Genomic DNA, 23,960 nt, shown 5'->3' with positions numbered 1-23,960 from the left:
TCTCCAACATGTGAAGGTACCCCGCACTATACTAAACATCTAACTTACCTAACACGCCTCTCCCTCTGGACCCAACCTGTCGAAACAGCAGGGCCAACCAACCGTTGGATGATTTAGACCATGACCTTCGGTGACTACAACGCACTGGCAAGGCCTAGTGAACTGTTGCAAGAACAAAACAAAAATTATTTTTCCATTTCTATTTGCCATTAAAGTATGCATATATGGACATATCTACAATTATCAAACATTTTCTTTATTTACACAGAAATGCGCTAAACTACAATACATTGTGACTTTTACAACTAGTGTACCTCTGCGATATGGGTAAATATGTACGTATACGAGTATGCGTAGGTGTGACTTTATGCGAAATGCTCTTGGTCGTCGCATATTTGTATATTCTTATTCACGCGAGTATTTTTTACTGTTTTTATTAATGCATAATGAATGAAATAGTTTCGAAATCAGTCAATCATTAAATATGAAAAAAAGAGCGGCAACTTGTTGCTTTATAGTCCTTGCCCCTGCAAAGGACTGGCGCTGTGAAAATGGTGTCGCAGGTCTCATATCCCTGTACATTATTGACCACCAAGTATTATGTTTGAACTGAATCTAAAACACCACAACAACAACACTAATTTCATCGGCACCATGAGGACGGCCTGATGAAGTGCTCCATTGCGCAAATTTGAAAAACTGTCGACGATATGTATTTTCCAGCCCATATTGGCGTGTGTGAAGCTGTTATAGTACACAGTATCGGGCCAGGTGATATTTGGTGTAATCTCCAATGTGGCGGGCTCTTCATTGGGGCAAATGTTGATTAGCGAACGATTAAATTTCTTGAAGCTGGGAAAGTTATCATCCAAACGACGATCATAATTAATGGGATATTTGGAGAGGCACAACGGACCGGCAGCAGTAGGTTTGGGTCTTCCACGTCGTGTAAATTCAACACCCGCCAGCACTCGGATTTCGCTTTGTTTTGCATCGCTGAGACGATCGTAGCCGCCATGTGGCTCATCCGTTATCACCATGGGATGGTAATGCTCCGGCGAATGTGGGTTATTGCCACCGCGAACCTAAATGGATGAAAGAATTCGTAGCTGTTAATGTGGTTTTATGATGAAAATGGGGGAGATGAGGTCCTTGGCCTATATCCTTATAATATCAAATTAAATCAACTTGAAGCGACCAAAGCTTTCGGATTGGGCTCTGCAAAAGTTCTATTACAATGTGTGTGTGCCCTTTTCATGAGGCCCTATAGAACAACATATGTACCTTAAAGGTGTATGTAAGTCCACGTTTCAAATACAGCTCAGGTGTCATGTAACCGTTTATGTACCAAGCCAAACCACTGGAAACGTGCCCGGTAATGCCTTGATAGCCGCGTAAGCCGCCGGAAGGTCCCAGATAGGCTCTGAAAGTCCGTTGAGTACTGAAAGCATATAAAATAATGATACGATAAGTGGAAAATTCATGATGTGAAACCAAGTATACCGACGCTTAAACTGCCGAAAAACATTTTGAAAAAAAAAAATTGAAAAATAAGCTTTATAAAGGGTCTTTCAAAAGACGCGCCTAGATATTGTTTTAAAATATACACTCGCCAGAAAAAGTATCCGTACACAAAGAAATGAAAGTAGGTAGGTAATTTGGGGTAGCTGGCGCAATGACACACTTAGACCTTTCATAGGTTCATTGTGATACAACTGGAACTTATACTTACCGTGTGGGTTCCTTTTCAAACCATCCGGTAGCTTTGATAAACGAGCAAAGCTTCGTTAGTTTTAGATGCGGTATGTCCGCTACATTAGTTAAAAATGCCATATCAAGAGTGCGGAGCCTCCTCATAGCTAAGCTTTCACACTCACATAAAAGGTGTCTGAGTATTTCCTCTTTTTCTGTATTTAGACAGCTTCTACAGTAATCGAAGTACGGGAGTTCGAACCTTCTAGCGTGGCTGCCTATCAGACTATGACCAGTTAATTTTTTTTTTCTTGTTCACTCCGACTCGGAAGCATAGAGCCTCGTTAGTCTTGCGTTGGTTTCGTTAATGTGTTTTGATTTCCGGCAGGGTACGTGATTAGCCTGCCGCTACCAGTCCTAATCACGCCTTCTTACTAATTAAAGCGCCATCTGTGTGTAAAATTTTTCTGGCAGAAGGATCACACAGATGGTTGAGGACTTCGCTAAATTTGGTGTGTCTATGCTATTACCGCGATTGCCCGCTTCCTCTTGCTGGCGCCATTGATGCAATGTGTAACTGTGTATTTTTTCTTTATTTTTTTTTACTTGTTTTAGCAGCCACGCTGACTTTTTTGTGCGGGCTTGAGGAATTATAATTTCTTTTTTTTTATAGAAACTAGGAAAGTAGGTAAATTTGGATAAGTGCGAGGACCGTGCTTTACGTGGGACAACGTAAGCCTCTGAGATGGCAGGCTAATGCACTTACGCTAGACTACCGAGGCCGCTCAATGACCAATTAATACGCCTATCATTTTTCTTATAGCTTTTTGATCGACAGCTGTTCCATTTCGGCCATGTCTGTCTGCTTAGTTCGCATGTTGAGAGGTTTTGCCAACTTGTATTTACCTCATTAATGGTTTCCCTATCTATCTGTAGTTTACAAGTGGCTATAGGCATGGGCATCAGCGTCTTATCCACTTGGAGGTCGAGCAAGTTCATCTGCCTTGCAGTTCCCTGCTATATTCCTGTGCCCTGGCACCCAAATAAGGTCTACTTTGTAGGATTTAGATACGTCATCTAGAAGTTTAAAACATTCTATGATTGTTTTTGACGAGTGTGTTCTAGATTCTAGCGCTTTTATTGCTGCTTGACTGGCCGAGTATATGAAGACTTCATTTGTGGATAATTCTCTCGTTTTTATTACCGTAAGTCCCTCTTTTATGGCAGTGATTTCCGACTGAAATGCACTGCAATGATCAGGTAGGCGAAAAGATTGGCTAACTCCGAGTTTATCGGAGTTAACACCTCCTTCTACTCTATTGTCTAGTTTTGAGCCATCTATATAGATGTTTATATCATTCTCTCTAATTAACCCTATATCCCATTCCTCTTTGGATTGAAATACTGCGACGAAGGATTTATCTAAGTTGATATCCTTGGTCTTACAGAAATCCGTTATAACAGGAATGCGGGCAAATTTTTCTAAAATTGAAGAGTGTCCTCTCTGGTTTGTTCTGAGTATACCGATTTCTCTCAATCTGAGAGTTGCCTCGGCAGCTGTTTGCTTGCCGAAATGCTCTATTGGTAATAGGTTAAGCATAATGTTTAGTGCCTCTGTGGGTGTGGTCCTCAGGGCCCCGCAGATGCAAAGATGGCCAGTCTTTGTATATTTACCATGGTTTTTTTATATATAACTTATCCAAAGCCGGCCACCATACTAGTATAGTGTATGTTAGGATTGGTCTTACAATTGCTGTGTAAAGCCAATATACAGTAGATGAGGAAAGAACCCAACTTAATTCTATTATCTGTTTACATGAAAGTAATTAAGAAATTCATTGTAAAAAAAAAATTCTACATTGCGTTGGATTTCATTCGGGCGAATATATCTATATAATTGGCGCGTACCGCCTCTTTTTTATATACACTCGGGCGATTATTTCCACCAAAAAAGTTATGAATTTGTTGTTCTTAAAGATCGACCATTTTCAGAATAGTTTCAATAATTTGAACGCAATTTTCTATCGTATAAATTGTGCATCTGTCTACTTGACAAATGTCAAAGATGCCATAAAAAAGGCGCTGTCTAGGAATTATTCCCTACTGACATCTAGGCGTAACTTTTGAAAGACCCTTTGGTATATTTGCGTTCAATCTCTTCTATGTTGGCTGCTCTCGGCCTCGCTTTAAAGAAATAATTTTACCGGACCAGCTCCAGCTACGCCGTATGGAATATTTTTGCGTCCAACTTGTTTATTCATTGTTTCACTTGAGTTTCAACTTTTCCACGATATTCTATCCTTTTTAGCATTTTTGTCGACTAAAAATGTTCTCGGCTTTATGAGGCTTTTAAAAGTTTAACATTTTTGTGAATTTTTGTACCGATTGCAAAGGAATATATAAAATTTCGTTTGTAATGTTTGTAGTGTTGAATTAGTCTCACACTTTCAAATGAAATACTCTCGGAAAATATATAGCCATTGTTTTTTGCCGAAAATTGGCGAATTCAAGTTTTTTTTGCCGAAAATTGCGAAATAGAGTTTAATACATTTATACAATACTTACGGGTCATACAAGCGTACTCGTTCCCATATTTGTACGGGTGTTTCGGGACGTTTTGTAAAGCTAAAGCAATCATTTACAGGCTCCGTTGTATTAAAATCGATGAGGATATCACCTTTTGGATATACAAAATGGAATGCCGGCTCTGAGTTAGAATCCAACTGGCCCAAAGCCCAGACTATGTAATTACTTCTGTCGAGCCGGATCTCCTTGTCACCGGGATCCGCTGTTGGGGGACACCACAAAATAGTTATTAATTTTGGTATGTTCTTAAAATGAGTAAAATTTTAGAATGAATGAAGCCAAGAAAAACTCAACCAATAAATTTGGCTTACTTTTTGAAGCATTTAAGGTGCTTACTATGGCGATACGTTTATTTACTACTTACTAAAACAGTTAATTTTTTTTTATTTGTCTATACAGTAATCGCTTCAGTGATTCGAATGCGACAGCCGTTAGCCTTAGCCCTTTCCCACTTAGTTCTCTTAAATACTATTAAGTACGCAAATAAGTTCCCGCTGTTTGTCAATAGATGCCGCCAGCAGAGTGTCCTAGTTGATTTTAACATAACCTAAACGCCACAAAACCCAGCTTCGACATATGGTAAACAAACTGCCTCGACGCATTAGTGATTTTGTTTTGGTATCATATAATTTTGGTGTTGTGAAAATGTCTGATTGTGTGCCGACTAATCGTCATTAAAAAAACGAAAAAAACGGCGGCTGAAGCGCAACGAGAGCTACAAGTATGTCCATATATGCATACTTTAAGTGAAACAACGTGCCGAGATTGGTACCGTCGCTTCAAAGACGGTGATTTTAATGTTGACGACCGTCCGCGTGAAGGAAGGCCAAAAACCTTTGAAAACGCTGAACGCAAGAAGATCTTGCTTCAGTACTAGGAGTTACACGCCAATCCATTTCCAAGCGATTGCATGCTTTGGGAATGATTCAGAAACAGGGGACTTGGGTTCCTTATGAGTTAAAACCAAGGGATGTTGAACGTCGTTTTTTCGCCTGTGAACAACTGCTCCAGCGGCAAAAAAAGTAAGGGTTTTCTTCATAGCATCGTGGCAGGTGAAGAAAAATAGATTAATTACAGCAATCCAAAGAAAAGAAAGTCATGGGTCAAGTCTGCCCGGTCATGCTTCTACGTCGTCGCCTCGGCTGAATATTCATGCTCCGAAGGTTATGCTATGTATTTGGTGGGACCAAGTTGGTGTTATTTATTATGAACTGCTAAAACCAAGCGAAACCATCACTGGGGATCGGTATCGACGGTATCGAAGCGACCGTGGAGAAGCATGAAAAAGTGATTCTACAGCATGACAACGCTCGGCCCCACGTTGCCAAACTCGTTAAAACCTACCTGGAAACACTGAAATGGCAAATCCTACCCCACCCGCCATATTCTCCAGATATGGCGCCGTCCGATTATCACCTTGGCACATGGTATAGCTGACCAGCAGTTCCATTCATATGAAGTCATCAAAAATGCCATTTGGCTTGATCCGTGGATAGCCTCAAAAGATGAACAGTTTTACCGCGACGGTGTAGCAGATCTACCAGAAGGATGGGAAAAAATAATAGCCAGCGATGGGTAATACTTTCAATGATGAGAAATGACGAAAAGCCGTTCGATTCGCTGCATCGGCGTATGCTTCTAGCTCCAACTTCATGTCGGCTGTGCAACATAGTTAGTGCTTTTCTATTTCTTTTCTAGTTTCTTTTGTCGTAATATTCCAATATACGAAACGTTGTTGTTGGTCTAGTGCCACCACCTTTAATGAATGCCCCTTGGTGGTCAATGGTATTCTTAGTTCTGATCCACAACATATTCCGTTGGATTTAAGGCTGACAGTAATAGCGGTGTTAACGCTGGTTCCCAAATAAACAAAATTCTCTAATACTTCAAAATTATAACTTTCAACAGTGGCGTGGGTGCCGACATGCGAGTGCGTTGCCTACGAAATCTATTTGCTTTTTGGTATAACCGAAAATGTGCCAAGTAAGTCTGAGAAATGTAAGCATACTTTTTGGAAACAAATTTTTACTTTACTTAACAATTGGAAAAAGCTACTGATCGCCACTCACTTGGGAGTGGCGAGGTCGATTCTTCTTCTTCTATTCAAACATGGCGGCGAGGAGCTGGTAAGGTACATGCAGCAGCTTCTATGCAAAATATGGTTAGATGAAAGCATGCCTGCCGATTGGAATTTAAGTGTGCTCTGCCCAGTTCATAAGAAGGGTCATCCTGCAATTTGTGCGAATTACCGCGGGATTAGTCTTTTAAATATCGCCTATAAGGTTCTAGTGAGCGTTAGACCTGGAAAGTCTACCATCGACCAAATATTTACAATAAGCCAAATCTTGGAAAAGACGTTTCGTTGACTTCAAAACTGCATTCGACAGTACAAAAAGGAGTTCCCTATATGCCGCGATGTCTGAATTTGGTATCCCCGCAAAACTTATACGGCTATGCAAGATGACGTTGCTCAATACCAGCTGCGCCGTCAGAATTAGGAAGGACCTCTCCGAGCCGTTTGATACCAAAAGAGGTTTCAGACAGGGTGACTCGCTATCGTGTGACTTCTTTAACACTGATGTTGGAGAGGATCGTACGAGCCGCAGAAATTAATCGCTCAGGTACAATTTCTTATAAGAGCGTACAATTGTTGGCGTATGTTAGTTCAAGCACTCTCCGCGCTGTTAGTTCTGCCTTCTCCAAACTGGATAAAGAGGCAAAGCGCATGGGGCCGGTGGTGAACGAGGACAAAACGAAATACCTCCTGCCTTCAAATAAACAGTCCGCGCACTCGCGTATCGGCACCCACGTCACTGTTGACAGTTATAATATCGAGGTTGTAAAAGACTTCGTATGCTTAGGAGCCAGCATCAACACCTACATATAACAATGTCAGCCTTGAAATCCAACAACAAGTGCTACTTTGGACTAAGTAGGCAATTGAATAGTAAAGTCTTCTCTCGGCGAATAAAACTAACACTCTACAAGGTTCTCATCATGCCCGTCCTATTGTATGGCGCAGAATCTAGGACGATGACAATGTCTGATGAGGCTTCCATTGTAGTATTATATTTGAGAGAAAGATTCTGCTGAACGTGGACGATGGAACAATGAGCTGTATGAGCTTTACGACGCCATAGACATAGCGCTGCGAATAAAGATCCAGCGGCTTCGTTGGTTGGGGCATGTCATCCGAATGGCTACAGGCGCTCCGGCTCGGAAAACATTCGATGCTATGCCAACTGGTGATAGCAAAAGAAGAGGAAGGCCTTGTTAAACTTGGCCAAAATCGCTTGAGCGGTTGTCGCGCCAATCAAGAAGATGAAGAAAACAAAGTAAAATTGCTCAGATTTGATGTAAATAACGAAACCAAAAAATAAATACGACGAGCGGTACCACCTGTTGGGTGCAGAGGAAGAATATAGCCTTCTTAGGGTGCCTAACACTGCGATTGAACGCTTCATATAAATAGTAGTCATAGGGAAAATAATTCTGAAGGTGTCGACAAAATCAGACCGATAACCGGCTCTCAGCGAATTTGATAGAAGCAGCTGATGGGCGAACGTATTCGGGACCATGACAGCGGATTGCTTACGAAAAAACTAAGATTGTGTTGGTGAGACACGAAAAATTCAAAGCAGTCTTCACTCATGTGAGTGCGTGTGAAATGAGCAGGCGGAACTCTGCTGCAGAGCCCCCGGTGACGTCGCAGCCGAAATATTCGCGCATGTTCATTTTTCACCATAGCTGAAAGCCAAGCCTTAGAAAATCTCATCCTTGGTTATGAGTAATTAAAAGGGAGATGGAACAGCATCGTGAAAAGATTTTTACAGGTGTGACCCAAGTGACGTCAGCGCATCAGCTGATTCTGTCAAAACCCTCTGGAGCCGAATAACGGTCTGTTAAAGAGCACACCTCTAAAAATCTTTTCACCATGGGTGTGGCCAATATCAGACTATTAACCGGCTTTCAGCGAATTTGACCGAATCAGCTGATGAGCTGACGTAGCAACGGTTATGAATCAGTTTGTGTATATATACTCGTAAGCACCTTGGTAGTTCTCTAACTATTGCATGTGTATGTTTTGAATACAGTTTTATAGACTACATACATACATACATATGTGCATAGTTATTATTTTAAATGCATGTGAATATGAATGTTGATTTGTAAATACTCACACGAAATCAAGGTGCGTCGAAAAGTTATGGTGTTGATGCCATCCTTGCGACTGTACGTATTAAGCTGAAAACTGTCCAAACCGCCAACCACATCGTCGCGACATACACCTTTGTTTTGACCCAAAACTTGCACACACTAAAATATCATATAAAATTGAAATTATTTTACCTTTATCGAAAAAAAGTGTGTATGCCTGTCTCTTACCGGCGCTAAGGACGTGATGTTGTAGTCCACTGAATAGCCACGAATATCATCGATATATGCCACAACTACATCCGCGCCAATCATTTGACTCGCCGTGTCCGAGCCTGATATACCAAACGACATATAATCATTCTTTTCCACTTGGCCGGATAGTTGAAGTGTAATTTGTGGACCGAATACTTCCCAGGAGACTTGAAGGTTCTTATGCAACTGCCGGCAATTAGGCAGAGAAAATTCATAGGGTGTTATTTTTACCAATGACGGCGGCACGTTCAGATTGTCGGAAATCAAGACATGTCCAAAATTCTCATTATCAGCCAAATCGTATATACTAATCCAGTCAATGTCAAAAATTGTTTTATCGCCGGGCAATTCTAAAGTTATAGTTTCCCCTTCATATTTCCGAATCGGGTCCAAGCTACGTTGAATAAGCAAATGTGTGAGATGAGAAATATTGGATATTGAGGAGCCCGAATAGGTCATGTTTTAATAGTAAAAATTATATCGCACATAACTCAAAAAATACTCAGAATTTGTCAAAAAAACGAAAAAGGTTCAATTATTTATTGATATTTATTTATTTTGTTGCCTTCAAAGAGATTTCTTTGAACGTTTCCTCCAGTATTTATTCAAAATCCTTTTCATAAGAAGATTTTGGAATCGCTTTCAGAGCTTTCCGCGAATTTCTTTTTAACGCACGAGGTCATATTAGTTAAATTCGGAGCTTACGGAGCATTGTTTTTCGTACAGATGAGAGGTGTAAGTTGGTGCATTGTCGAGAATGGTGACGAAACCAGGAATCGGTTGTCTACCATTCTGGGCTCTTGCTAAAAATGTTCTCCCTAAAACGCTTCGGCACACTTTATTCACTGTTTGGTCTGGTAGAAGGCCTACAACAAGGGAAACAAGGAAATCCGTCTACAAGTGTAAGTAAGTGGCGTTCCATCTTCCTCATTACAAAGTCTATGCTTTTGTGGCTGCGTCCACATCCCACTTTTTCATTCGGAGAATTTTTTCCGCGAAAACAAGGATGTTTTAGCACGTTTGCTCGTTGCTTAGAATCTTGTCGATTATATTTTCTGTGGCTATGTGACCGACTGCATTCTCCAGCCTTCGACGTTCTTGCTCCCAACGCATGCATCGGAAAAAGTTTGTTCAGTGTCATCTTCGGGTGCGTCGCACTATCCTATTTGAAACAGGTATTTCTGGATATAACCGTGCCCCGAAAGCCTTTGGGTTGTATAAAAATAAACTTCACCAAAGTTGCTGCAATACCATGTAGTTATGTTTCTTATTAGTCTGGCCGTCCATATTTCGATTCTACAGCGGTCTTGCCATAACCTCAACGTTTCATCCTTTATTTCGCAAGCTGCAAGTTTGTTTACTCTTTCTTCCATCTTCTCGTTCTTTACTGCCCACAACTTTTTCCTCTCTAAGGCTAGTAAATCTATCGGTATTGAACCAATTATCACAGCTGGCCCTGATCGGTGATTTGCATTTTGCGTATTTGCCTGCTGCGTGTTTTATTTGGGCACAGAAGGTTAGTCTTGGATCCAGTGCCTAGGTATTTTAGAACCTTTTCTGTGGTTAGCGCATTGGAGCAAGTTTGCATGCTAACTTCTAACGGGATGTGCTTCTTGGTTAGAAGTATTACCTCCGTTTTCTCTGTAACTCATTTGAACCACGTGAATCTAGACACGTTTATTTCCGTATCATTACTTGGTGAAGTTTTGTACGAACTTCTTCAAGGTTTCGTGATGTGACGGCTGCGGCGATGTCATCTGTGTTTCCGATTAGAAAGGTACCAGGAATTGGTCCTTGTGCAGGTACTGATGTGACGTCTATATAGAGAACACCCTCTGGGGTTTGATATATGAGTTTGCGACCCCATAAATAGGTATGCCGGAGCTTTGAACCATTGCTCTAAGGGGGCTAATATGTCCGCCTATCTTACGCTGCTGGAAGCATTCCTTATATCTAAGGTGGTAAGGAGCACTATGCTACTTCCCTGTTGCGCTGTTTCAACACTTTTATGACAGTTTCGGTTTGTCCCTATTGTTGACTTTCCGGCTTTAAAGCCGTTCTGTCTTGCCGAAAGTCCTCCGGCATGGTCTATGGATGCGGCCGGCTTCGAGGCTTGATCAGTCTTTCAAATAGCTTTCTTATTGTACTACTTTTCTCCTTGCTTATCAGAATTCGAGCAGCTGCTCTTTCCAGATTTCTGGGAAGTTCCATCTCTTAGATAGGCGTTGAGAAAGACTGATAAGACTAGTGGTCGCATTTTTGCGATCTACTTGAGGAGTTCTGCGGATAGTCTAACCGGTCTTAGAGCCTTGTTGTTTGCGCGCTTGCTCAGGGCTAACTGGAGTTCCTCACTAGTGAATAGTGGAGGTTCTTTTGTCACATTTATTTGACACTAAGTTCCTTCTTGACTTGGAAGGAGTTCATTTGCTATGTTGTTCATCGCGTTCGAGCTTAGTTCCGGTGTAGCTGTCCAAGCTCCCAGTTTCTTCAACACAATCTTGTATTCAAGTCTCCAGGGGTCGGACGCATGTCCCGAAACAAATCAACAATGTTAGCATGGCCCATCTTAAGCTCTTTGCACTACTCGTATGTTACTGGTTTCAACACAGACTATCTAACAGTTTGCTCTCAAGATAACCAACCAAAAAAAATTAATATTTTTCGGAATATTTCAAGCACGACTCGTTTACATAACAAATTGCGGGTACTTTTTGAGCAGAATATATACCAATGTTTTTCATACTTACTATCCCATTTCGTCGGGTATCTTACTACCGCGGCTCGACGGCTGCGCTCCCACGCCAGTCCAAAAGAACGTACGCTTACCCAAGCCATCATAGGTGAAATCTTTGATACTTATCGTTTTCGAGTCAATGAACTCGATGGCGCTGCTGCTGACATTGTGACTACGGCGAGAGAATGTACCGCCCGCCTGTGTCCGTGGTGGTTCGAAGTCTTCCGGTATGTAAACATCACCGAAATTATTCTGATTGTTAAGATCGTAAACAGCCAACCATTTGATTTCAGTTATCTTCTTTCGGTCGGGCAGGGTGAGCGTAAAGTCTTTATTGTGATAACGGTCCAATATGTTGGCTCTGTAAAAGCAGGCCGTGAAATGGCCGTTCGAATAGATGCAGCTTTCGTAGCCATGCACAAATATTTACATACTTGCCATATTCATCCGGTACAATGAATCCCTGTGGTCCGGGACGGTTTGATGCGCCGGCCCAAAAGAACGTATCAGCGCCATTGCCGTCATAATTAAAACCAATTATTAGAAACGTGTACTCATTTACAGCGTATACATCGCCGGATACCTACAAAAAATATATATAATTTTTCTTAAGAGAATTTATTCTTGTGAGCGTGGGAAACTTGTTTAACTCACCTGATGATGATATGAATTAATTTTACCTAAATATTTTCCCCGATATGGGCCATCCTCCCCGTCTTCGTCAGCGACTGAAGTATTATTGGAGAATAGAAAAAATTGCATTACTTAAATTGAAAAGCAGTTATATTAATAAGCAATAGAATTTTTTATCCACAATAGTGGCCAATTACTGCGAGTGAATAGCATTCAGATATCTGTGTTGGCAGTCGGAAAAATCGATATCCACTAAAAAATGTATTTCACCCCAAAAGCCTAACTACAAATTTTGAAGGGCACATCAACTAACCTATAATATATATACATATATAATATATATATATGTAATATACCTGAGACTTTAAGAAGCTCTTCAGAAAAGAATAACGAGTTTATCAGCATGAAAAAGTGAACTATTATGCTAAAGGTTAGTTGAAAACCCCTGTATGTTTGGCCCAAGACCCATATGAGTACTATGAACTCTTCAAGTGGATTTTCCTTTGGAATAACAAAGTTGCATTAAATTTAATTACTAGGTTGTTCAATAAGTTTTGCGATTCGATAAGGGAGGGCGTTAGGTTAGGTTAGGTTGAAGCGATTGTCTTTTGGCACACAATCAGGCTCATAGCCCATTATTGACGTTGTATGAGGAACTTGTCCTTATCTCTCCTCAGTGTGTAATTTTAAAAGATCCCTGATTTGCGCAGAACTGAGATATTCCAATTCATTAAAAATTGGCACCGAAAATGGTTTACCTACGTCTGGATAGAGCAGGACTATGGCACAGAATGTGCAAGATCTTCTCTTTCTCTTCCATATATAGGTAGCTGCTGCAGAAGTCATGTGTTTGCACACCCATCCTCTCTTCGTGTCCACCTATTAAGCAGTGCCCCGTAAAAACTGAAATCAGTGTGCTAAGACTGTGCTTATTTTGGCTTAGCAGAGATTCTATGCGTTTAGCATTGAGAGTCGGCCTCAACTGACGTGCGATTTTGCAGGTGTTTTCATTACGCCATCTTTCGTTCGCTGTTCTTTCGAATAAGGATAAGTAGCTCATATGTTTGTAAGGGTACGCCTATATCATTGTCTATGTACTCAGAGAGGGCGTTGCTACTTTTTTTGTTATGGTCGTACACTCTTCATATGAACGCATGTGAAGTTTCGTTTCAATCTGTCAATTCATTATTCGGTTGCAAACCGACGTGTCTCAGTATTTTCTACAATGGAAAAAGTTAATTAGCGTGCAGTAATCGAATTTGTATTTTTGGAAGGTTTAAAAGCAAAGGAAATTTATGGACGAATGTTGAAAGTGTATAAAGACTATTCGCCATCATTTAGTACACTAGAAAGATGGGTTGCTGAATTTAAACGTGGTCGTACAAGCCTTGAAGACGATCCACGTCAAGAACATCCAAAAACAGTAACAACACCAGAAATCATAGAAAAAATATAGGGTATCGTATCGGGTGACTGAAACAGATTTGCGTCTTATTGGGCAGTGTAAGCAATATTTTGACTGAAGTATTGAGTTTTAGAAAGCTGTGTGCGCAATGGGTGCCGCATTTGCTATCAAAGGAACAAAAACACATTCGAATGCGACAGTGAGACTTTGTCAGCAACATTTAGAACGTTTTCTAAGGCATAAAGTGGATTTTGTGCATCGATTCATCAATATAGATAAGACTTGGGTCAATCACCACGGTCCTAAAGCAAAGCAAGTAGGAAACGTGTGATGTGAACCTGGTTCTTCGGCTCCGAAACGGCTTTGTGACCAGAAATCGGCCAAGAAGGTGTTATTTCAGTTTTTGGAATGCGAAAGGAATTTTGTTTGTGGATTTCTTGCAAACTGGTAAAACAACGAATTCTGAATATTATTGTAACCTTTTAGTCCAGCTAAAGGAAAATATTCGTGAAGAAAGACCCAGTTTACAAAAGAAAAAAAATATTTTTCATCATGACAATGCACCGTGTCGCAAGTGCATTTTGGCAATGGCTGAAATCCTTACATAAAACTTCGAATGGTTGGAGTATTCACCATATTTAGTCGCCGCTAGCGACGTCCATGAGTTTCCAGACCTACAAAAATGCATGCGTGAAAAGCATTTTACATCAAATGGTGAGGTCATAACAGCTGTGGAAGCGTATTTTGCAGCTCTTCCAGATTCTCACTTTAGGGATCTTAATCATAAATTGGAATCTCGTTGGAGTGAGTGTACTTTGTTTTTCTTATCGAACCGAAAAACTTATTGAACAACTAATAGTAGTGTAGTGCGGATATGCGTGCCGTAGAAACATAGTAATAGACAGATTTTTGCTTGCTTAATGTAGAATCCAGAAATCTATTTTATGCACTGGTTACGCATGCGTCAAACTCTAACGACCGCCAACTGTTTATTCTTGCTAGAATGCAGGCGGCCACCTGCGAATTGGCATCCAGAACATGCTTAAGTTATAGAAAGTTCTATTCACCATTCCTTGACCTCATTTCGATACCCGTACGAACGGACTGTGGGGAAGCGGTAAGGTGCATGCATTAGTTAAAAATATATAGACGAATAAATGCACTCCTGTTAGGATTTAAGTTATTAATCGAATAAAAGGTTGATCCTGTAATCTGCACCAACTATTGGATTTCCGATGATGAGAAAACCCCAAAAACGACTTGGTCAGATCCAGTTTAGGCAGCCATTCAAAGGAACTGCTGCTTAAGAATTCACGGAAATGAGACCTTTCAAAATATAGTAAAAATATTTGTTTTCTTTTTCGGCGCATTTATATGTCAATCTGTACGGTGATGCGTACAACTTTGAAATCAGGTAATAGGTTCGCGCGTGACCACCATTGGGGAGTGCGTAGTTTCGAATCTCCGTACATAAAACACTGATATGATAGAAAAAGTTTTTTCTAATAGCTGTCCCCCGTCGGCAGGCAATGGTAAACCTCTGCCATGAAAAAGTCCTCATAAAAAACATCTGCCGTTCGGAGTCGGCGTGCGAGAGAGTCTATTTGTGAGCCAACATGAAGACGCACTCCACAAATAGGAGGAGGAGTTTGGCCAAGCACCTAATTAAAGTGTACGCGCCAATTATTATTTTTATTTTTTCTTAGAAAGGTGGATGAATGGATGGATATCAATAGGCCGAGAGAGTATAAATGAAAATAAAAGAACTTCAGGATAGCTGCTCATTGTAGTATTTGGATATATTACAAGATTAACTCCAACTTTCTGACTCCTTAAAGAATTCAAGATATTTTATGATAGAAAATGTTGACACCCCAGTTCGTTGCGCTGAACAATACAATTTCACAGTTTCAGTATGTAGCGACAACTTAGGTAGTAGGTGAAAGGGTTGAAGTGCCAGTCTGGCACTCCTCAAATAGCACTGAAGCGCCATTCTGATACCATTATGAGACCTCCAACAGGCAGATATTTACAGCCAGCCAGAGCTATGGATATAAGAGAGAAGATTCATGTTAATTAGGCTGGCGCACTGCCTCAGGCTGTCGAAGAAAGGAGCACCCAGTGCCTTAATCGACTAGCTGGCAAACCTGGACATTTACAGAGAAAGTGGTCAACACTCTTCTTTTCTGAGGGGTGAGCCGATTGTTCAATGGCCGGTAAACACAGCTACGAGTTTACAAATTGAATGGCGTGGAGTCTCCAGGACTTTCTGAGTCCTCCGCATATTGTAATGAGGGCACAGGATTTTCGAAATAGGACATAAAGAAATGGAGCTCCCTCTTTTCTGCACTTTCCTCATAAATAATTTGTGTAGTTTCCCTTTAACAAAAGTTCGGGGGATGCTGATGCCCCGGTAGGAGGTCTCTGAGACTAATTCCGTCCCCTTCATCGCAAGCCCATCAACAAATTCATTTCCCTCTATGTTCCAATATCCTGGAACCCAGATCAGAGAAATGTCACCCAAGAGATTTGATCTCCTCCTTACAGGAGTTCACTAGTTTCGTTCTGCACCATAAGGTAGTCAGAGCATTGATGGCGGCTTGACTATCGGAGAAAATGTTAATATCTCCCTCGCTCCCGCATTCCCTAAGCATTTTACATGCCTGCAGGATCGCAAAGACTTCTGCTTGAAAAACACTAGCAGTATTCGGCAGTCTGGAGGAGATAGATTAATTGCCTGATTTAGAGAAAATCCCTGATCCAACTCCCGATTCCTTCTTCGAATCGTCAGTAAAGGCAGAGGTGCAAGCTTCGATGCAGATTTTCCCCTCGATCGAACACCAATATGACAGACAAAGTTTTTTCTAATATATAGCTGTCGCCTGTCGATAGGCAATGGCAAGCATCCGAGTGTATTTCTGCCATGAAGAAGCTTCTCATAAAAAATATCAGTAATTTGAAGTGGGCTTGAAACTGTAGGTCCCTCCATTTGTGGAACAACATCAAGGTGCTCCCCACACATAGGAGGAGGAGCTCGGCCAAACACCCAACAGAAGCGTAAGCGCCAATTCTTTTTTTTTTTTTTTAATTCGATCTACCGTTATATATTGTCTCTAAGCGTTTACAACGAATAACGTTATTTTCTAGCCTTAGAAATTAATTGTGGCACACGCAAAGAGAGAAGCGGCGATACCCCATTAGACATGCGTGACATAACAAGCAGGCACTTCAAGTTGTCCTAATTATTTCGGGAAAATTATTTGTGGTTATTTTTATCTTTTCTATATACAAATACACACAAAACGCATTAATATGACTCATATTTTTTAAGCCAAACTTGAATTTGGTAAATGAAGGCATACGTATGAAGGCATATGTATGTGTATATAAATATAGCATTAAATCATATACAGAGATAGCCATCGTTTTTGATAAAACAAAAAACTTCACACGAATGCCTGGAAAGTTTCTTTGTTATGCGCCCTCAAAGGTAAAGCTGTGAAGAACTGCTCTTTTTATTTATTTACGTACTCATTTACACTCTCTTGACGGCGTAGCCGACACGTCTCTCACACATTGAGTGTGAAAGCAAAAGAGTTACGGCACAAACTTAATGCTCATTGTTCACATGGAAATGAATAATGAAAAGTGTAGAAAAAACCACCAACGCCTGTACATATATAAGTTTTTACATACATACATACATAGGTTCAAGGCGGAAACACACATTTGCCTCAGTGCATATGAAAATGTGTTTCTTGTATAAATACATATTTGCTCATGCATTTGCTTTGGATTTAGTTTAATTCTAATTTCAAAATCCGGCCTAAATTTATTTTAATACTATTTGCAACGTCGTACGGCATTGGCAAATAAAAGTGGGCAGCATTGTTTGGTATTTTTCTTGTGCACATACATACATACACGCACATGTTTATCAAGCATCAAAACGTTTTTCGTTCCACGCCACCAGTTTCACAGGTTTTGCATTGAAAGTGAATTGGAATTTCGCTTCTGTTACAGTTACTTATCTTGCTTGGTTTCGTGTCTGCTAAGCACTGTCTAATTATTAGCAAAGAAATAAAGCTTGAAAGCGAAAACGGCTGAAGCAGTCGAAAAGAAATGCACAGAAGTTAACGCATACATATAGACATATTGTATATACAGTGCTGGACAAAAGTATACGTACACCCACAATTTTCGTTCGTTTGAAAGCCAAAACGGTTTATTGAAAATTGTGTTGATGCAGTTTTATTTGAAACATTTTTCGAATCACAATAAACTAAAACAATCAAATAATTTAATATAAAATAACGCAGTTATGAGGGAAATATGCCAAAATAGCGCTGACAAAATATAGTGGAAAAAATGTCCTTAATTCTAGATATTTTTGCTTTTTAGTATTTGGTTAGTCCACCGTTAACGTCAATTACCGCTAAAAGCCGACATGGCGTCGAGGCAATTAAATTTGTCGGCTCTGCAGGCTTCTATTACACGCTCTTTGAGTATTGATAATCCGGGCTTTACGGTGGTTTGTTTAAACTTCGGTAGACCCCCAGTGGGAGTGATGTCACCCCACAAAATATTTGACGGGTTATTAATTTCTAATATCTGGAAATATACCGTTAGCTGTACTTTAGCAACGTTAATTTTACTCTTCGTAATCATGTAGTAAGTCCTCAGTATTTAGTTGGTGCCCACCGTATTTGTTTATATACAAAATAAACAAAACAGAGCTAAAATTGAATGGCAGAAAATTGCATTGACGGTTTGGCCCGTTGCCACGAACTCCTTGTGGACGATTCTCTTGGAATCTTGATTGGATTTCTTAGAAACATGATTTTTGACTTTTCCAAACGCGACTTTTCGGGTGGTGACTCGTCTGAGGCCTTCCATTCGGCACTTTGACGCTTAGTTTCAGGTTAAAGTTGGAAACACCACGTTTCATCACCAGTTACAATGTTGTCAAGGAAGTTCTCGTCTTTTCTCGCCTCTTTAATGAGGTCTTACGAATGTTGAGTTTTGAGCAATTTTTGGTCCTCAGTGAACGTGTGCGGAATGAAATGTGCGCAGACCTTTCGTAAGCCCAAATGATCAGTAAGACAGCGATAAATCGATATTTTGGAGATACTCCAGTCTGATTCCATGAATTTCAACGAATTTCTGGAGGTTGCTTTGAAGCCGTGGGCAGACAAGCATTTTGGTGGAAGACCATGGGATCAACAAAACTCAACACCTTTTCGCAAAGGTCGAGTGAACCTTCACACACGTTCACACAATGGCTCTCAAATTCACCAGACGCGAATCCGATGAATTATTCTCTTTAGGCCATTTTGGAGACCAAGGTTCGAACTAAAAGATTCAACAGGCTCGAGGCGCTGAAAAGAGTCATTGTCCTCGAGTGGGCCAAAATACCTGCCAGTCACATTCGGGCAGGTTGCGATTCGTTTCTGAACTGTCTCAAGGCCATAGACAAGACAAAAGGTGGTCATATCGAGCAAAAGTAAATATAATTTATATTATTTTTACACATTTTTTACTTCGATTTGAATAAAAGGAATTTTCCAAACTAAATGTATGGCCTTTTTAATTGGTTACACTTCGAATGCCGGACCCTGCATATACTTTTCTGAAGTTTTTTATATTAGCTGATATCTTTGAATAAATTAAATTAAACAATTCATCTTGAATTTATTTTATCTAAAATAAAAGTGTAATTAAAAACTTTAGCTCTATTAATGGAAAACAGTTTATGAATTGGGGAGAAATTTACCGCACGGTGTCGTTTACGACAAAAAATGGGGGTGTCTACCTAAGGTTAACTGTCTTGATACCTGAAATTTGAAAGGTCGAGCTAAGAAGCACCGAGAGACTTGGCAACTCCTAAAACAGTCAGGCTAAAAAGACCATTGGATTTAAAGCTCTGGAAAGTGCCTTCCGTTACTGCCAAATATATTAAACTTTCACTCGAATACAACTTTTTACCAAAAATTCCATATCCTTTTCTTTACGTGCTTTGGTGAACTCCAAGCGAAGTTTCTTATTTTTATTTTTTTTTTTTAGTTATTTTTAGTTTTTTTTATGCTTTTTTTTTGTTCAGAAATTAGAAGCTTTTTGTGAGGTGTACTACTATGGAAGTAGTTATTGTTCAGATTTGTTCGAATCGTTCTGATGTATTCACTAGACTTTCGCCTAATTTTGAAGCATTAAATTTTAGATTTTCGTCTACTTCTTTGAGAATCAAACTGAAACGTCTACTTCTTTGAGAATCAAACGCTGGCATAGTTTCAACGCGCGGCCACTGCGCGGCTTATTTTCGGTGGAATCAGTATTTTTAAGGTTTTTTTTTTACAATGGTCTTTACTATTTCACCACATAACTTTTTTTCCTTTCTGTGTTCTACGAGGGTCGTTTAAAAAGTCCGTGCAAAAATTAAACTTTTCTTATTTTTCGACATTGTCTCATTTTAGGCTTACACACTTCGTCCAACGCTGTTCTAGTTTATTGATCCCTTCCGAATTGTCCAGGTCTGAAAAATAGCCATTCGCTTCTGCAATCAGCTCCTCGTTTGAATAAACTATTATATTTTTTCGCGCCAGCCATTTCTTCATTTTGGGGAACAATCAGTAGTCCGAGAAATCCCAGGATGGAACAATGAGTTTAGTAAAGGGAACATTTATTTATTTTTTTTTTTTTTTTTTTGTTGAAAGGCCTCATCGAATCACCTTTAACACAGAAACCTCATCGAAATAGTAGTCACTTTTATACGCGTGTTCTCTTATACCGCGCTCTCTGTTTCTAACGCTTAAGGTCAGAGCACACTCTGAGGGACTCTGTTCCTCGTGTGATACCGAGATTAAGTCTTCGGTTAGATCTTGTATCCGAAGACACTACCAGTTGAGCTTCCATACTGCTCAGTGAATGGTCACCCTAGTCGCTTACCTTAGTCGCCTTTTACGACAGGCAAACCTTATCTCGGGCAAATTCTAACCTCTGACCCGCTGGGGTCACTAAACTTAACCCCGATTTGCTCCAGTAGGTGCATCTCTCTGAATTTGCACAGACTTTTCAAACGATTCTCGTATAACCAAACTTCTTACGTCAACTGATATTATTTTTCGTGGAGCCATTTTTCATGCTTAGGTGTCCAAAACACGACTGAATTCAATATTAATGATGCTGCAATACTAAATACAGTGTTAATAATAAAAGGAATGAAAAAGGTGCTTACTTTACCCGCCCTATCACAGCATATATGCTTTTGGCAACGCTGGTCTTGTGTTTTCCATCCCATAACTTTGTATGTTGCGTAATTTAAAGAAAGAATTAAGGAATGGATGTTTTTAGTCTATTGAGATTCGCAAAAGGTTTGAAATAAAACTGAATCAACACAATTTTCAATAAATTGTTTCGGCTTTCAAACGAACGAAAATAGTGGGTGTATGTAGACTTTTGCCCATCACTGTATGTACATATTTTCATTGAAACATGCATGCGTACACAGACACTTACACTCGTACATATCCAGAGTAATTTACTAATGCTGTAGGTACTTACGGCCAAATTGGAGTAAACATGCCACCAGTAGTAGGAGTGTGAGCAAAATTTTCTCGCATAATTGCTGATTCCCATAGAAATTTCTTGCATGGCCGCCATAAGCTTTGCAATTGCGTGGCCTCGCCAGTTTGCAGTCGTCACAATTTCCGTTTTTGCGCGCTTTCAATGAAGACATATCACCAGCGTATCAAATCACTGTGTATTTGTATATTTGTATTGAGCCAAATAGTTTCGAAAACTATTGCGATTTTTATATAAAAATACAATATACTAAAATATATACATAAATATTTTTCTAAATGGTTATACTATTTCACTTTTTCGGTTTCTACACATTTTTGCATACATTTTAAAGAAATGAATCACTTTCACATACAAACTTATATGTATGGCGTACACTACAAGAGCAAAATTAGCCAACAAACAGCGCAAAGAAAACGAGCTCTATGGTCGTCGCCGAAAGCAACACTCTACCATTGCTGTTGTCCGCACAACCGCCCTACGCAACACATACGAACATGTGCATGCCTATGTGTGCGAGTACAGAGTAAGATCAGCGGCGCATGCGCGTATGTCTCTATATTGGCTGTGTGTATGTACGCGCGCGTGGATGTGTATGTATGCCCCACCACAAATCGTATCAGCAACAATACCGTTAACACACAACCTCGTCAAAGTTTCCGCAACGACTGAGTGACCACTCTTTGGGCTTTTTCATTTCAACCTGTTGATTGCGTTGGCTATGAGCGAAGGCAGCAACTGAGCTGCTTTGTGTTCGGCACTTTACAGAGCGAATTTTTATAAAAACAACAAAAATAACGTTGCTTAACAGCTAGACGTGCGTGAGTATTTTTTGAGCCATAGCCAATGGTCATAGATGCAAAAGGTGAAAGAGATAAAAGAGAATTGTTTTTAACAAATTTAGTTATCATAACAAAACAAAACTTGATAAACAAAACCAGCGACAACGAAAGAGTATCCGGAAGTAACTCTATTTATTTAATAGACTATTGTCTTAAACTATATATTTAAGGGCTGAAGAAAAGTGTATGGGTGGCCGCTATAGCCGAATGGGTTGGTGCGTGACTACCATTCGGGAGTGCGAAGGTTCAAATATCGGTGCATGAACATCAAATAATAGCTAAAACAAGTTTTTTTCTAATAGCGATCGCACCTCGGTAGACAATGGCAAACCTCCGAGTGTATTTCTACCATGAAAAAGCTCTTCATAAAAAAAAAACAAAGCCGTTCGGAGTCGGCGTGATACTCCCTCCCTCCATTTGTCTAACAATATCAAGACGCACAGGACCACAAATAGGAGGAGCTTGGCCAAACACCTCACTTCGATTTTTATTTTTTTTTAGAAAGATGATTTAGATGAATGGATGAATATCAATAGGCCGAGAGAGCATAATTGAAAATAAAAGAACTTCAGCATTGCTGCTCATTGTAGTATTTGGATATATCAAAAAATTTACTCCAACTTTCTGACTCCTTAAAGAATTCAAGATATTTCATGATAGAAAATGTAGCCAATTAAACACCCAGTTCGTTGCGCTGAACAACACAATTTCACAGTTTACTTATCCACAGTTTACTTTATCCACTTCGCGTCAGAATGTAGCCACAAATTACACTTCTGTGTAATTTTTAAGTAGACTCATAAATGCAAAGCAACAGTCACTTGTAAAAGTCATTTGAAAAGTCCGTGCAAGGTCAGAGAGATCGCACTATTGACGCGTATCGAGGCTAGGTTTAGTTAGTAGCATTTCTTGGAAGTATACACACCAAGTTTCAGCCAGTTCGGTATATTTCTTTGTGTTTGGCATTTGTTTGAGGAATTCTAATTTTCCCATTTTCCCATTTAATTTGCGCAAATACCTTCGCCATTGCAGATTTTAAGGCTGGAACTCTCTTGATTTTAGCACCAGCACCTTTTTTCGACCTTGGAAGAGTTCGTAATATAATTTTTTAGTTTAAAAGCGATTCTGGATTTTTCCAATGCTCTCTCGAAGGCCGACTAACGATATACAGTTGCGAAGACGAAAATAACAGTACGAAAAATATATTAGATTTAAAAATAAAAAATGCTAATCTATAATGCCATTGGTAAAGTTTTTATTATTATTTTGAAATATTTCTCTATTCTTTGACTGAGCACATAATTAAATCGATTCTATAACGAAAAACAATATTTTTATAACAAAAGATAGAAATTCAGATTTAACATTAAAATAGCAGTGGTCATATAAACAACGCATTCTGACAAAGTTAATAAAAAAATTTAAGAAAAACTGCATTGACAGAGTTTTTATTTTTAAGGGGTTATATACAGTTAGAAGACCGAAAAAAGCGAATTTTTCGGAACTTTTTCTGAGAAAACTTTTAAATTTATTGATCCAAAAATTTGTACACAAATTTGTTACCTTTTAACTGTAATTTAAGACTTAGTCTTAGTAAAAATATTTATTTGGAAAGGAGCTACAGCTGATCTCTGGGAGCTCCTCTCAAAAAAGATGTTTTTCGGTGACTACTATATCTCTGATCTGGATCGTCTGAAGTTAAAAAACCAAACAGATTTCCTTAAAGTAAAGTTCAATCTAGTAATTAACCGAACGAATAAGCAAAATACATTTTTTTGACAAAATGGCGGTTTCTTAAGAAAAAAATCGACCAAAAAGTCGGCCTCAAATTGTTTATAAAAAACAAAATATTTATCGGTGAGAAAAAATCTTCGATTAATTACTAAAAATATATTTAGGAAGCTCGTACAAAAATTTGAGACTAATCGGTTGAGCCCTTTTCGAGTAATGTTGGTCACCGACGCACTCTGAAACGCCTTTTAAAATTTGCGTGTAATTTCGAAAATATTCACCGGAACGATACTAAATTGTCTGTGTGTATTCTTAAATATACATTAAGAATATAAAATTAAAAAAAAAA

The 23,960-nt window shown here is 39.5% G+C and overlaps 1 protein-coding gene across 1 annotated transcript; it reads right to left on the bottom strand.

The window, feature by feature from the left end:
- Positions 1–279: 279 nt before the first annotated feature.
- LOC129250355 (protein Skeletor, isoforms B/C) lies at positions 280–21,255 on the bottom strand. Its single transcript, XM_054889987.1, has 9 exons — positions 21,018–21,255; positions 12,077–12,150; positions 11,857–12,005; positions 11,436–11,783; positions 8,665–9,082; positions 8,460–8,595; positions 4,258–4,480; positions 1,285–1,441; positions 280–1,085 (listed from the first exon to the last, which is right to left on the bottom strand). Exons 1-9 carry the CDS (start codon positions 21,190–21,192, stop codon positions 582–584), a joined length of 2,184 nt encoding a protein of 727 aa, XP_054745962.1. The 5' UTR covers positions 21,193–21,255; the 3' UTR covers positions 280–581.
- Between the last annotated feature and the right edge of the window lie 2,705 nt (positions 21,256–23,960).

The sequence above is a fragment of the Anastrepha obliqua genome, chromosome 1, assembly GCF_027943255.1.
Source record: "Anastrepha obliqua isolate idAnaObli1 chromosome 1, idAnaObli1_1.0, whole genome shotgun sequence".
Classification (NCBI taxonomy): domain Eukaryota; kingdom Metazoa; phylum Arthropoda; class Insecta; order Diptera; family Tephritidae; genus Anastrepha; species Anastrepha obliqua.
This window is presented reverse-complemented; position numbering and strand designations above follow the sequence as displayed.

What these genes read in the sequence shown, in the direction of transcription:
- LOC129250355 (XM_054889987.1), bottom strand. Translation starts at nt 21,192, where the DNA reads ATGTCTTCATTGAAAGCGCGCAAAAACGGAAATTGTGACGACTGCAAA. An exon ending in GTACCGGATGAATATGGCAA is followed by an intron (nt 11,784 to 11,856) that starts GTATGTAAATAT and finishes CTGCTTTTACAG; the next exon opens with AGCCAACATATTGGACCGTT. An exon ending in ATACCCGACGAAATGGGATA is followed by an intron (nt 9,083 to 11,435) that starts GTAAGTATGAAA and finishes TATTCAACGTAG; the next exon opens with CTTGGACCCGATTCGGAAAT.